Below are 13,386 nucleotides of genomic sequence, written 5' to 3' on the forward strand. Positions count from 1 at the left end.
ATATATATAGATATATAAGTTGTAAATTCAGCTTATATATGTTTCTCTTTGTTTCTTATCTAAAGTATATTAAATCCAATACCAATCATATTAATGGAGTAGAGTATTTGTATTAGGAATGGTAAGGTAATGATAGTGAACTAGTATAGTGGTTGGTGTTAGCCCTTGCAATGGATTCAGTGGCGGTGAAAGGTTGTTGATTAATTAATAGCATGCAAAGTAAAACCATGGTGGGTCGAAAGGGAGGTGTTGTGTTGGACCCACACATGAAGCAAATAGCAGTGTGCAAAAATTACAACCTAAATACCCTGTCTGCCCACCAACTTGGTCATTCCTTCATCCATGTCAATGCCAATGGGAATGAGATATATTATCAATTATCATTGCATGCTTGCTTTGCTTCAGCTATATAGCAATGGTATACCAATCAATGATAATTTAGGACCCTGCTGGGATGCTAGTTGGGTAATATATTTTGGTAGCGTAGAAACGCAACGAACATTAATAAAGGAAAAAAGAGAGAAGAAGGTGGCAAAAACTAGCATAGCCACACAGGGATGGCGCACCAACACGCTTGCCCCATGCTCGTATCATTTCACAGAGGCCCCCACTCTTCGTTGCCTCGCATTCATTTCCGATCCATCAAAAACACTAAGTGCTAAACTTATCAAAGGGATCAATCATCTCAAATTACACATACACATAATTCATGTGCTTTTCTTCACACTGCCACCTGCCACTTATGCTTACACCATAATCATTTCAAGCTAAACTCATTAATCCTAATAATTTACCTCTCTTTAAATAAATTCAACTTCTTTTGTAAGTTTAAATGCGTTTACTTTTTCACATTTTTTTAATTTAATTTTTTCGTTTGGATAAATTTATTTCAATTACCTATCCACTTAAAAGACATGATTGAGTGTTGTATTTAATCAATGCGATATATTATACTGTAGTTGTCATGCGTCACTTCAGCCTAAGTATAATCAATGAAAGGTAATGACTTGTTTCACTTGATCAAGAATGTCTATTCCTTTTCGATTGGATTAATTTATTCAGTTTCCTGTCCACCTAAAAAACATGATTCATTACCGATAACTCATTGAGTTAAGTAGAATTTGAACTTAAATCTCGTTAAGGAATGGAGTCGTTTTTAAAATTAATTTATTAGAGTTCAAATTCAAAATCCTTTACATTTTACTCTAATATTTTATCACTAAGTCGATTTTAACAATTAAGGTTAACAAGTTTAATCCCATATAAAAAATAAATCTTACTCGAACTTAAAATATTGAATAGAATTTTTAAAATTAATACAATTAAGTAGATTAATAAAATGACTTACCCTAAAGAATTTCATTATCTTGCAAAAGAAAAAACATTATCAGCCAATTAATTATAAATCATTATTAATATTTATAAATAATATTATATTTAAAATTAACTTAATTAGTAATTTTGAGTTCAAGACTTGAATATCCATAAATATAAAATTATTTAAATATAAAAATTATATTATATTTTAAATTTTATATAAAATATATTTTAAATTTCTGATGAATAATTTATACCATGGAACAAAATTATTTTTAATTATTTATAATTTATATTAAAATATTAAATTTAATTAAAAAATATAATAAATACAAATTGAAATAGATAAAAAAATTTATAAAAAAAAATCTTAAAACTCTCACACCAAAGAAAAATGTATATAAAAAGCTCTAATCAAATCTTTTAAAGTGACTACATAATTATCATTTAAATGTTTAATGACTGATTTAACCATAATTAAAATTTTGAAGAAAAAAAAAAGCAAATACTCATCAACTAATTTTAGAAAAGAATTAAAATATATATTTACACATTATAATATTTTTCCTTTTATAAGAACACTATCACCATTATTATCACACTATTATCATTTTTATTATTATTACCATTATCGTCATTTTTATTGTCATCGATATTATTATTATTAACATTAAAAACAAGTATATACATTTAGATACCTACAACACGTGGAGATGTAATAAAGTTATTATTAGAATAAAAATAAGTCTTAAAAATGTTTAAAAAGTATTATTAGCATTTTTCGTATATTATGAAAAATACAACACTCTAAATTTTGGTTAAAACTTATTAGAATTCATAATTTTCTATTATCGACTAAAATTGGTGATCCCATTTTCAAATTAAAAAATAAACTTGTTAAATGAATTGTGAAACCCTCCAATATTTACAATTTTGATAAATTTTAGTTAATAATAAAAAAATAAGAATTACACGCATTCATATCTTTTAATTCGACACAAATCATGTAGTTAAATATATTTCAACACTCTAATTAATTATTTTACATTATCTTATTTATAAAAAAAATATTTATCTTTTATTCCTTTTTTGATTATATTTTGAGCATTAATTTAATATTTCACAAAGAATATATAGAGTGTGATAAAGCAAAGTAAGACTACTATTTTTTCTATTTTATTTTCCTACATCATTTTAATTTTAAAAGTAAAAATGAAATACTTAAGAAAATATTGAAAAAGTAAAAGATAGACCAATTTTATTTTAAATAGTGTTAACTAATAAATAATTTATTTATAAATAAAAATTTTATTGTACTGCATTTTTTTTTAAAGAGAAAGAGCAAAGTAGGTTGCCTGCCATTCATGATAAACTAAATGTATAAAAGATAGAGCAGGATATGAAGTGGTGGATTAGTTTTGGGGTAAGATTAAGAAGAAAGTGATGAATGTGAGAGGTTGGGGGATAAAGGGAAGAAAGGTTAGCGATGTGGGCCCATAACAGCATGCTTGAGGTGTCACCCCGTTGTCATTTCTCACCAAGCCCTGCTTCTCTGCCTTTCTGTCTCTCTTTTCATTCACCAAAATTCTACACCAAAATTTCAGCCACACGTTTATTTTCCTTATGTGCAACATATATAATTTAACACTTCTTAGGGGAAAATATTATATTGTTTTAGGATTTTCGTTAAAAAATATGTTTTTTCAAATTATTTAAACTAAATAAACAAAATGCGATTTCTCATGACAAAAATAAAGAATAAAAATATATGTGAAACTTAGTTAGGGTTTGTTCGTTAATTGCTGAATATCAGCCGTGTATATATGATATATCGAAGTTCTGTCTATAATGAATTGACTCTAGCTAGAAAAAATAAATAAATGAATAAAAAGAATCACAGGTGAGAATGCACAAATGATTGGTCCAGCCTGTGCTGGCCTCATCTGATCTCATATCTAGCCAGATATGAAACAAAGAATGTCATAAATCAATAAAACAACTTTATTCCTTTCATACTATTATTTTTTTAATATTTCTTTAACTTAAAAAAACAAAAAGAGTGTTAAGTTCTCTTGCACATTAATGATTTTAATGCAGCATTGAGTATAACAACAATTATAGCACGTTGGATTCCATGTTTCAAATGTAATTTTCTATATTTTGAATGTGATATTTTCAGGAGTTAATAGTTTTATATGCTTATATAATCTTCGCATCTCAAACATATGTTTCTTTTTCAGTCAGGTTTCAAAGTAGCTATTGTTAATTTTCATTTTCATTTCAATAGTAAAATTTAACTTGAATTCTTAATTTATTTTTACATGTATTTTATTTTATCTTTGTACTCGTATTGATTTGGGAAATTGATTTTTAAATCATATATATCCTTTCCCAAAAATAGTTATATTAAAATCGAGTAAGACTATTACGATAAACCATATTAAAAATCCAAAACATTGATTAAATTAGAATAATTTAGAATTAATTAATTTTTATAAAAATGAACGAATTAATCTACATATTTAATAGTAAAAAAAAATCTCTTTTAATGTTTTAGTAACTTTATTGGTGAATTATACGGTAAGACAGAAAACAAATCTCTTATCCTTTATATGAACATCAATTAAATTTTATAATTATTATATAAATAATTTTAATATTGTAAATTTTATGTATTGAATTAAAATTAAAAATTATTATTATAAAATAATCAAATTAATATAAATATAAAAGATACAAAATTTAAAATACATATTATAACAGATTAAAAAACTAAAATAAAGTTAAAAAAATAAAAAATAAAGAACTAGAGGTATAATTTAGTACATGTTCTGGAGTTAAATTGTGGTATAAAATATCTAATGTTGGCCTCAATAAGGAATGGCATGGGGGAAATTTTCAGGTAATTAAAGACGTATAATTATTTTATATTTAAAATCGCAATCCGTAAATATATGGTTGGAATAGGAGTAGCTTGCCACGCTAAACTTACACAAATGAGAATAGCTGAACAGGTAAGACTACAGTACTTTTATAATCGATTTTTTTTTAATAATTTTTAAAAGAAATATTCAACAAATATGTGTTTTAATATTACAAAAATATTTATTTGAATGCATAAAAAGCGAAAAACCATTTTATAATAATGAGACGATGATGAGATGGAATGAGAAACCATCCCATGGATCAATTAGGAAAAGTGGGGGAGTATTTAAGAGAAAGAGAGTAAATATAAACATTTTCTTTACTTGTCATAACATACCGTATGGTATCATGGCATATAAATATAAATATAAATATAAATATAAATATAAATAATGGATAATAAATTGGTTATGGTGGCATGCATTAATAATTGAATATTATTATGAGAGAAGAGAGAAGGTAGGAATTAGGAATTAGGAATTAGGAATTAGGAATTAGCATGCATGAATGGTGGTATTGTGATTGAGTGGTTTTTGCCGCGAAAAGAGCCAAAAACGAGAAAAAAGAAGATCTGAAAGGAAGTGTTTTTAAGGCATATTTGATATTTGATATTTGATATCTAATGTATGTTCCCGAAGCTATGAAGTGAACAAGCATCGACATGGATCCATGCCCCTTCCTGCGTCTCATGGTGGAATCCCTGGCGCTCAAACTTCCCTCTCCGACAAAACCCCCACCTCTCTCCGGCGTCCACCCCTCGAGCACCCCATGCTTCTGCAAAATCCGCATCAACACCTTCCCCTCCCACACCGCCCTCCTCCCCGTCTGCTCGGCGGCCGCACCCGACGCCACCACCTCCGCCCCCGCCTTCCACCTGGACCCAGCAGCCCTCCGCCGCCTCGCCGGGAAGCCCCTCGCCCTCACCCTCTCCGTCTACAACGGCCCAATGGGCCGCAGCTGCGGTGTCCGCGGCGCCAAGCTGTTGGGGCGGGTCCAGCTGAGCCTTCAGTTCCCCACCGCCCTCTCTCGCTCCAACACCTTCCACAACGGGTGGCTCAACCTGGGCCCAGCCCACAACAATAAACCCTCGCCCCACCTTCACCTCGTCGTCCGCTCCCAACCGGATCCCCGCTTCGTCTTTCAGTTCGGAGGCGAACCAGAATGCAGCCCCGTCGTTTTCCAGATTCAGGGCAACATAAGACAACCCGTTTTCAGTTGCAAGTTCAGCAACTACAGATCCAGGTCACTCTCCGCATTTTACTTTTCCATCACTCCATCTGCTAACGTCACCCGCCTATGATTTTCTTCTTTTGCCTGCCCCTCCCAAGTTTTCCTTTTCATCTGTCGTTTTCCCTTGCCTGGAGCCGGATCGATCATAACTCCACTTCAGGAAACCGTCACTCACCTTTTCCTTCACATGAACACTCTATCACTTTCACAATTTCCATGCTTCTCTTTCACCTTTCTCTTTTAACCCTTTTCATTTTGCCTATTTTATCACTATTGACTTGAGGATTACCAAAAAAGACAGTCTTACTTGAGACGAATTACCCAAGACTAACTGCCTCCTTCATTTCAAACATAATTTCATCATTTTAGTCGTAATCATCGCCTTAAATATAGTTTTCATGCAATTCAATAACCCATTACTCAATTTTAATTTTTCACTTTTCCCTTATATATATATACCACTACTTGAACTTTTGGTTCTACACCTTCTCTTCTTACCCTGGTCATCGAGTGAAAAGTCCACATCCCACTACAACTCAATTATTCCGTTTAACCGTTAAGAAATTAATAAATACACTAACTGCGTACCCATGTTTGGTGAAGCAGACAAGTTAAGATCTTCCAAAATCCAAACTATAAAAAGTGAAAACATATTCTACCTAGGATTCCATCCCATGTGACACCACTAGGCAGCAACAGTCACAGTATCTGTTCCTTACAAGTTGATTAATCATCCATAACACTGTTTGACAACTTCATTATGTTTGTTAATCAATAATTATACTCCTACGCTCTTTTTCCCATCTATTCCGATCCTTTTTTTTTCTTCCATCACTTATGTCATGTCTCTTTCTATTTTTTCTTCCCATCTCTCTCTTCCATCTACCTGCATACACTCAAACTATAAGAAATTATTACGTGAATGATCTAAAACCCTTCATGTCGATAATCCAATCAAACTTAATAGTTTATCGCTAATCTTATTATAAACACTTCCATTTCCACAGATTAACTTGATTTATATTTTAACTTATAAACTTTGGATTACTTTATAAACTAGTTTTATCGAAGTAAACTTACGAATGACAATTATTCTCCAATCAATTCAGGTCCCTTCCATCAGATTTTACAAACATGAATCCAAGTAGGTGGAGAAGGTGTTCCACAGGTGAGAAAGAGCGTCAAGGGTGCAGGGACAGAAAGGGTTGGATGATAATGATCCACGACCTCTCGGGTTCACCGGTTGCCACAGCCTCCATGGTAACCCCGTTCGTCCCATCCCCAGGCTCAGATCGCGTGTCCCGTTCGAACCCCGGCGCGTGGCTCATTCTCCGGCCCAACGGCGGCTCCGTGAGTAGCTGGAAGCCATGGGGCCGCCTGGAGGCGTGGCGAGAACGAGGCCCAGTGGATGGGTTGGGCTACAAGGTTGAGCTTTTCTCGGAGAAGGGCCCAGCGAACGGAGTTCCCATTGCGGAAGGGACGTTGAGTGTGAAAAGGGGTGGGGACTTCTGCATCGATTACAACGTGATGAAGGACGCTGGATTCGGTTCGAGGCTTCCCGGTGAAGAAGGGTTCGTCATGTCTTCAAGTGTGGATGGTGAAGGGAAAGTGAGCAAGCCTGTTGTGCAGGTTGGTGCACAGCATGTCACGTGCATGGCTGATGCTGCTCTCTTCATTGCGCTCTCTGCTGCTGTTGATCTCAGCATGGATGCATGCAGGCTTTTCTCTCATAAACTTAGAAAGGAGCTTTGCCACCATGAACAAGATTATTCCAAGTGAAACAATTAATTTAGTCGATCGGTCATTTAATTCTTTTTGCCTTCTTCTGGGAGTGCTACCTTCAAGCTTTGACCCATTTGGGTTGTTAGGTTCTTAGGCCTTCCTCTTCCTCTACATACAATTTGTTTCCTGTGTTGCAAAAAGATATTGTACGTAGTTGTTTCTACCTTCGAGTTGAGTTTTTTCGCCAGGCTACGTTAGAGGTGTGTGTGATTTAACAGCTCAACAACATTGTCTGGTTATTGCGTGTATAGATCTCAACTGAAGATTTTAAATGTACAAAAAGATTAAATGCAAATGTTTGTTTATAAATATTTCATTGCAAATTTCTGTTTATAAATATAATTTCGTCTCTTCTATTATTTGAAATATTTAATGATTATGATTTTTATTTTGAATATCGTTTCTTATCTTCCGAAATTCTAGTTATCTGATTTTATAATTGAAATTTCATGATTCACTGCATATGGGGAAGGCAAGTAAAGCAAAATATATTGATAAAATATTTTAAGGAATCTATATTTCACATTTTTTTAAGAATTATTTAACTAAATCATACTAATACTTAAAATTTAAGTACTTTACATTTACTGCATACTTTTAATAGTAATTTTTTTATTTATTGAAATGACTGTTTCTACTATTTTACGTATTTTTTTAATGAAGAGTGCTATTTTTTTAAAAAAAAATTAATCTTTAGAAATTAAACTAAGTACAAAGGACAATTACAACAACTCACACCTTTCGTGATTAACTCAACTAGAACATTTTAATGTAGGGTTAGCTTAGTGGTTGGGTGAGGAGGGGTTGAGATAGTTAGAAACACGAGAACCTAAGTTCAATTTTTACTGTAATCACTTTTGTAATTTTTTCTATCTTTATCAAAAAAAAAAAAAAAACCATTTTAATAATCCTTTAGATAATGAGGAGGGCTAATTCTGCACAATAATAGGAAAATAAGAGTCAAAATTTAAATTTTTGAAGATCAATTCTGTAACATCCATTTGAGATTTAGTGGATCTGAAATAGACTTACATATTTTGGAGAGAAATTGAGATTATACTTCCAAACTCGGTCTAATATTATATATTATATAGATAATTTTTTTTAAAATAAATATGTATTATTAATATAATTTTTGACTTAAAAAATAATGTTTGGCTTAAATGTTTTTTTAATTTCTACAATTTGAACATTTTGTTCTTTTAGTGTTATAAAATTATTACGATCATTTTTTATTTTTGAAAAAAATAAATGTTTTTGTCATTAAAGAAGATTCCTTAAATGGATCATATCACTATGCATGTGTTAAAATGACAAGATTCAAAAGCTAAACAATTTGGTTATGAAGCACAAGTTATTATTATTTGTCTCAACAAATGTTGAAACCAATTAATAATTGTAAAATTAAAATGACAAAAATAGTTTTATGAGGACTAAAAAAAGTAATGATACCAAATTATAGGACTAAAATAACCTAATAATTTTATGAGAACTAAAAATTAAAATATCAAATTTGTTATAAAATATTTTATCTAATATAAAAACTACTTAAAATTACATAAATTTGAATTCCATTTAAGACTCCAATATAAAATAAAAAATATAAAAAATTTATAAAATTACCTTAACTATTATTTTATCATAATTTTAAAAGATGAAGTATACATGAACTAAAAGATTCAATGGAAACTATTTTTTCAGCTGAAAATAATTATGCTTGGTTGTGGAGATGATTTTAAGTCAGGCCACTATTGTTGGGCCTTAGCCCGTTTTATGAGGCGAATGGCCGTGCGATGTGTGATATACACAGTTGGGGCCCATCCTAATTTTATTAATGTTTTGAAATTAAGATGAATATTTTTAACATATTCTTTTGAAAACATTTTCAGTTATTAGTTAAATTTTATTAAAAAAATATATGTGAAAATTATAAATTTATTTTTATTTAATAAATTCTACCCATGAGTTTATAATTTTATAATAAATTTTAATTAAAAATAAAAGGAGTGTTCTTAAGATGAATGTATTATTAATACTATTCATAAATTAATTAAACTGGGAACGTTTATGCTCTCGGTTGGAATATTATTCAATTCAGTTTTAATTTAATAAAAGTTTAACTTTTATGATTTTGGTATGAAAATTATTTTTTTGGAGACAACAAATATTATTATGTTTGTGCTGGATAAGAATATTATAAATTAAAAACTCTCCTTTTGAGTTTAACATAATTTGATATTTATAACTCAAATTTGAAACAATTAATTAAGTGGTTTGAATATTATTTAGACTAATTATATATAACTCAATAAATTATAAGCTCAAACTCGAAGTTGCGTGTGAAAAAACTTTATAAATAAGTGGACATCACTATCTAATTTGAAGATCTCAGCGTGTTATTGGCTTTTCCAATCTACCGTTTTATGTATAAAAAAATGAAAAAAAATTTAAAAACGAATAAGTTTATTTGGCAATTACCTCTATTTTGGTTAAATAAACTCACATGCTAGTCAAATAAGTTAACAACTAGGTGAATGTCTTGCTAGTTGCCAAACACAATCTTGGTCGCATTTTGGAACCCTTGGATGTTGATGCTTTTTATCGTTCATAACCTCAAGCTTAATGTGATTACTTCAAACCATCATAGTTTAATTACTGGAACTAGAACTAATCAAAGCTTCCAAGACATATATGCATGCCTCTTGACCTTGAGAGAGCAGCTTCTAAAATTAATTAATTATAAGCGAAACTATTGAGTAATTAATTTTTGTGGGTTATTAAGTTGGTTTGGCAGATTAATTTCATTGCCAAAGGATGACTGAAACTAAAAAGTTAGCATAGAAAGAGTAGTTTATCACATAAATAAGAAAATAACTATCACAAATATGGAATTTTGGTTGACTACAAAATGGTTGCAACTCGCAAGTTATGCTGTCATTATTAAGGCAACTCATGACGGAAATGACATATTCTTTCGTTACCAAAATGTGTGAAACATACCGATCCAGTTTCTTCATTTAAAATATTAATAGCATAAAGTATACAGTGGAAACCACTACAACTTTGTTTCTGTGACAGAGTATATAATTGACAGATTGAATATGAATTTGACGAAACCCCTAAAAAAAATACTGAAGTGGTCAGAATCTGTCATGTATAGGACAACTTCATCATAATTAGAATAAAAGACATAATTTGCTTCAACTGAATTCATAACAAAAATAAATATTTGTTTATATAAATTTTCTTGCGTATGTATTATGTTCATCATGCTTGTATCTTTTTTCACAAATCTCTGTTTCATAGAAACAGACGTGCTATGATTATACACGATCTTTCCAAGTCTTAGTTCTCTAACCTGTACTCCTTGATAGGGAAACTACATTTTTCATTATGAAGATCATTGCTATGATGCTGTCTATTTATTTTCAGATTGCTAATTGTAATAGTCCTCGATAACATTGTATGGGAAAACTATGCCTGCTGCAGAAGGGATTTATGTGTTAGATAACCTGAATAAGATTTTTAGTGGCATTAATTTTGTTATTAGATCCATATCAGAGATAAGACTTAAACATAACCAGATTTTTCACGCAATGATACATGTTTTGAAGTCGAAAAATCTTAAAATATGATAGTCGACCTACTTGATTTTATAAAATCAATTTATACTTATATGTTGTATTTTAATTATATAACTTATTTACCTGCATTACTACCTCGAGTACATAACTTGCATAATTTGGTGCCAAGTATCAGCAGTCAGTAGCCACGAAGTAGGGCATTGTCAAATGAGGGAAACGAAGCAGAAAATAGTATCTAAAAAACCCGTGATAGCTGTACGCATTTCAGTAACCAAATGAAGCAAAGCATGCCACGTGACACACAAATTATCTTGATTGTTAACAGCATCACAGAAGTTTTGCAAATCTCGTTGCCCACAAAACCAAGGCACATCTTATGGTGCGGGCCAAGTATATATAATAAATATACTTACTAGTTACTACTAACATAGTAACATGTATACGGAATCCACGAAGAATAAAATTGGCAGTAGTTGCAGCATTAACTAAGGTAAAAAGGCACGACGAACCTGTAGCCATCAGGGAGAAGAGGAGCGCGCGTTTGTGTGCTTAGACAAATTTTCAGCGAGAGCAGCACAAACAAGAGGATTCGGAGTGGGAATTCTAAGACAATTGAGACTTCCACCAGGGATAATAGAACAGTCTGGTTGTGGTCTTTGCATATCCCTCCCAGGAATACAGTTATCCGAGAAATCAAATCCCACATTGAACAGCCTTGAACATTCCCCACTGAGCCCAGAGAAGAAATTGTAAGCAACGGTTAGATTCAACAAACTTCTCAAGGAGCAGACGACATTTGACAATTCCCCAGAGAGCTTGTTATGTGCCAAGTTAAGAACCTCAATTTGTTGCAAGCAACTCATTGTGTCAGGCAAATGGCCCATGAGTGAGTTGAAGCTGACATCAAAAACTTGCAATTCAGTGAAGATCCCTACTCCTTGGGGAATGCAACCTGTTAGTTGGTTATTAAGGAAGAGAATCTCCTTTAGCCTAGAACTCATGAAGGCAAAGCTAAAAGGGATGTTCCCAGAGAGGTTGTTATTGGCAAGGTTGATGACTGAGGCAGGTGAGTTTCCCAAACTCTGAGGGATTTCACCTTCAAAGTTGTTGTTGTTGAGAAATATTGCATCAAGCTTCTTGTTGAAGAGGTCCTGAGGGAGTGGCCCAGAGAAGTTGTTGAACCTGAGGTCCAAGTAGATGAGGGTTGGCATGTAAAGGGTGACGGAGGGGAAAGGGCCTGAGAGGAGGTTGTTGCTGAGGTCGAGCTCTTGGAGGGAGGTGAGGTCTCTGAAGGTGTCAGGGAGGGAGCCAGAGAGCCTGTTGGAGTTGAGGTGGAGAAGAGTGATGTGAGAGAGAAGAGAGAGTTCCTTGACAAGGGTCCCCTGGAGGTTTGCATGGTTGAGATCTATGGCTGCAACAAGTGAGGACTCAGTTGCTGCTGTTGTGGCAATGCCATCCTCAGAGTCTGCACAGAAGACACCCTTGTAGCCACACACATTGGGACCAACCCATGTGTCTAGGATCTTCAAAGGGTCATCAGTGATGGCAGATTTCCATGCCTGGAGTGCAGTGTAGGCATTGGTGAGGCTTGCCACAGGGGATCCAGAGGGGGCTGGGGGACTGCCAAGCCCAATGCCAACACCTACACTCATGGCCCCTTTTGCTGCATTGGAATGGACCAAGAGGAGGACGACCACAGTTGTGAGCTTCTCCATGTCCATCATTCGAATGCTTCTCAGCCTCTTGTCCAAATAAACTTCCCACATTCAACACTCATGACTAATGGGGTCTATTGTTACCCTCTTCATTCACCATTTTTTTCTTTTCGACTCGCTCTTAAATTCTTACTTTCTTACTCATCATTTCTTCGTTTACTCATTTCATCATTTATACTTTTCTTATAATATTTTATCCACATCGTTACAATTATATACTATCAGATCATGTTAACTAAATCATATAATATTTAATATTTAAGTTCAATTGTAATTTTAGTTCCACTTTTGTTTTCTTTGAGATAAAATAAAACTGAAAATAAAATTTACCATAAATATTATTATCCCATATTCTTATTATAACACTCAAAATTTTAAATTGATTCGATCGTTTTGCATAAGATTCAATCATTATGGCTCTATCATTTTTTTTTTTTTACCAAATATTTTTATTAAATACATTTTTTTGAGTTCAATAAAACAGGTTTGGGCTGTAGCTTTGAATAAGCACAAAAGATGTTGACTTTGTGGCTCCCTTTGTACTCAAACAATTATCAATAAAATAAAATGATGAAACTTACACAAATTTATATAGATGTTATTTGTGTTTTTTTTTTTTAGAAGTATAGTATAGATTACTTTAGTACTTTACATAACAAATATCTATTAAATTTTGATTGGATTAAATAACAAATTCATTTAAACCTAATCTTATATGACAAATGAATGAGTGAGAGAAAAGAGAAAGAAAGAGATGAAAGAACAGCAAAAGAAGCAAAGGAGGAAAAAAAAATGTCATGTGAAATTTCAAAAATTTTAGTGAAATGATTAAA

General features: G+C 32.1%; 2 protein-coding genes across 2 annotated transcripts; one reads left to right on the forward strand and one right to left on the reverse strand.

Annotated features, from left to right (window-relative positions):
- Positions 1–4,708: 4,708 nt before the first annotated feature.
- Positions 4,709–7,565, forward strand: LOC109799587 (DUF1005 family protein (DUF1005)). The gene is made up of 2 exons (XM_020360171.3): positions 4,709–5,484; positions 6,582–7,565. Exons 1-2 carry the CDS (start codon positions 4,904–4,906, stop codon positions 7,249–7,251), a joined length of 1,251 nt encoding a protein of 416 aa, XP_020215760.1. The 5' UTR covers positions 4,709–4,903; the 3' UTR covers positions 7,252–7,565.
- Positions 7,566–11,106: 3,541 nt separating this feature from the next.
- On the reverse strand, positions 11,107–12,711 carry LOC109799599 (leucine-rich repeat extensin-like protein 6). Its single transcript, XM_020360184.3, has one exon. The coding sequence runs from the start codon at positions 12,602–12,604 to the stop codon at positions 11,357–11,359; it is 1,248 nt and encodes a 415-aa protein (XP_020215773.1). The 5' UTR covers positions 12,605–12,711; the 3' UTR covers positions 11,107–11,356.
- Positions 12,712–13,386: the final 675 nt, after the last annotated feature.

Source organism: Cajanus cajan, chromosome 2 (assembly GCF_000230855.2).
Source record: "Cajanus cajan strain Asha chromosome 2, NIPB_CcT2T_4, whole genome shotgun sequence".
Classification (NCBI taxonomy): Eukaryota; Viridiplantae; Streptophyta; class Magnoliopsida; order Fabales; family Fabaceae; genus Cajanus; species Cajanus cajan.

Bases quoted from the DNA above. Each gene is read 5' to 3' on its own strand.
- LOC109799587 (XM_020360171.3), top strand. From the start codon at position 4,904: ATGGATCCATGCCCCTTCCTGCGTCTCATGGTGGAATCCCTGGCGCTC. The intron at 5,485-6,581 runs GTCACTCTCCGC...CAATCAATTCAG, and splicing joins TTCAGCAACTACAGATCCAG to GTCCCTTCCATCAGATTTTA.
- LOC109799599 (XM_020360184.3), bottom strand. From the start codon at position 12,604: ATGTGGGAAGTTTATTTGGACAAGAGGCTGAGAAGCATTCGAATGATG.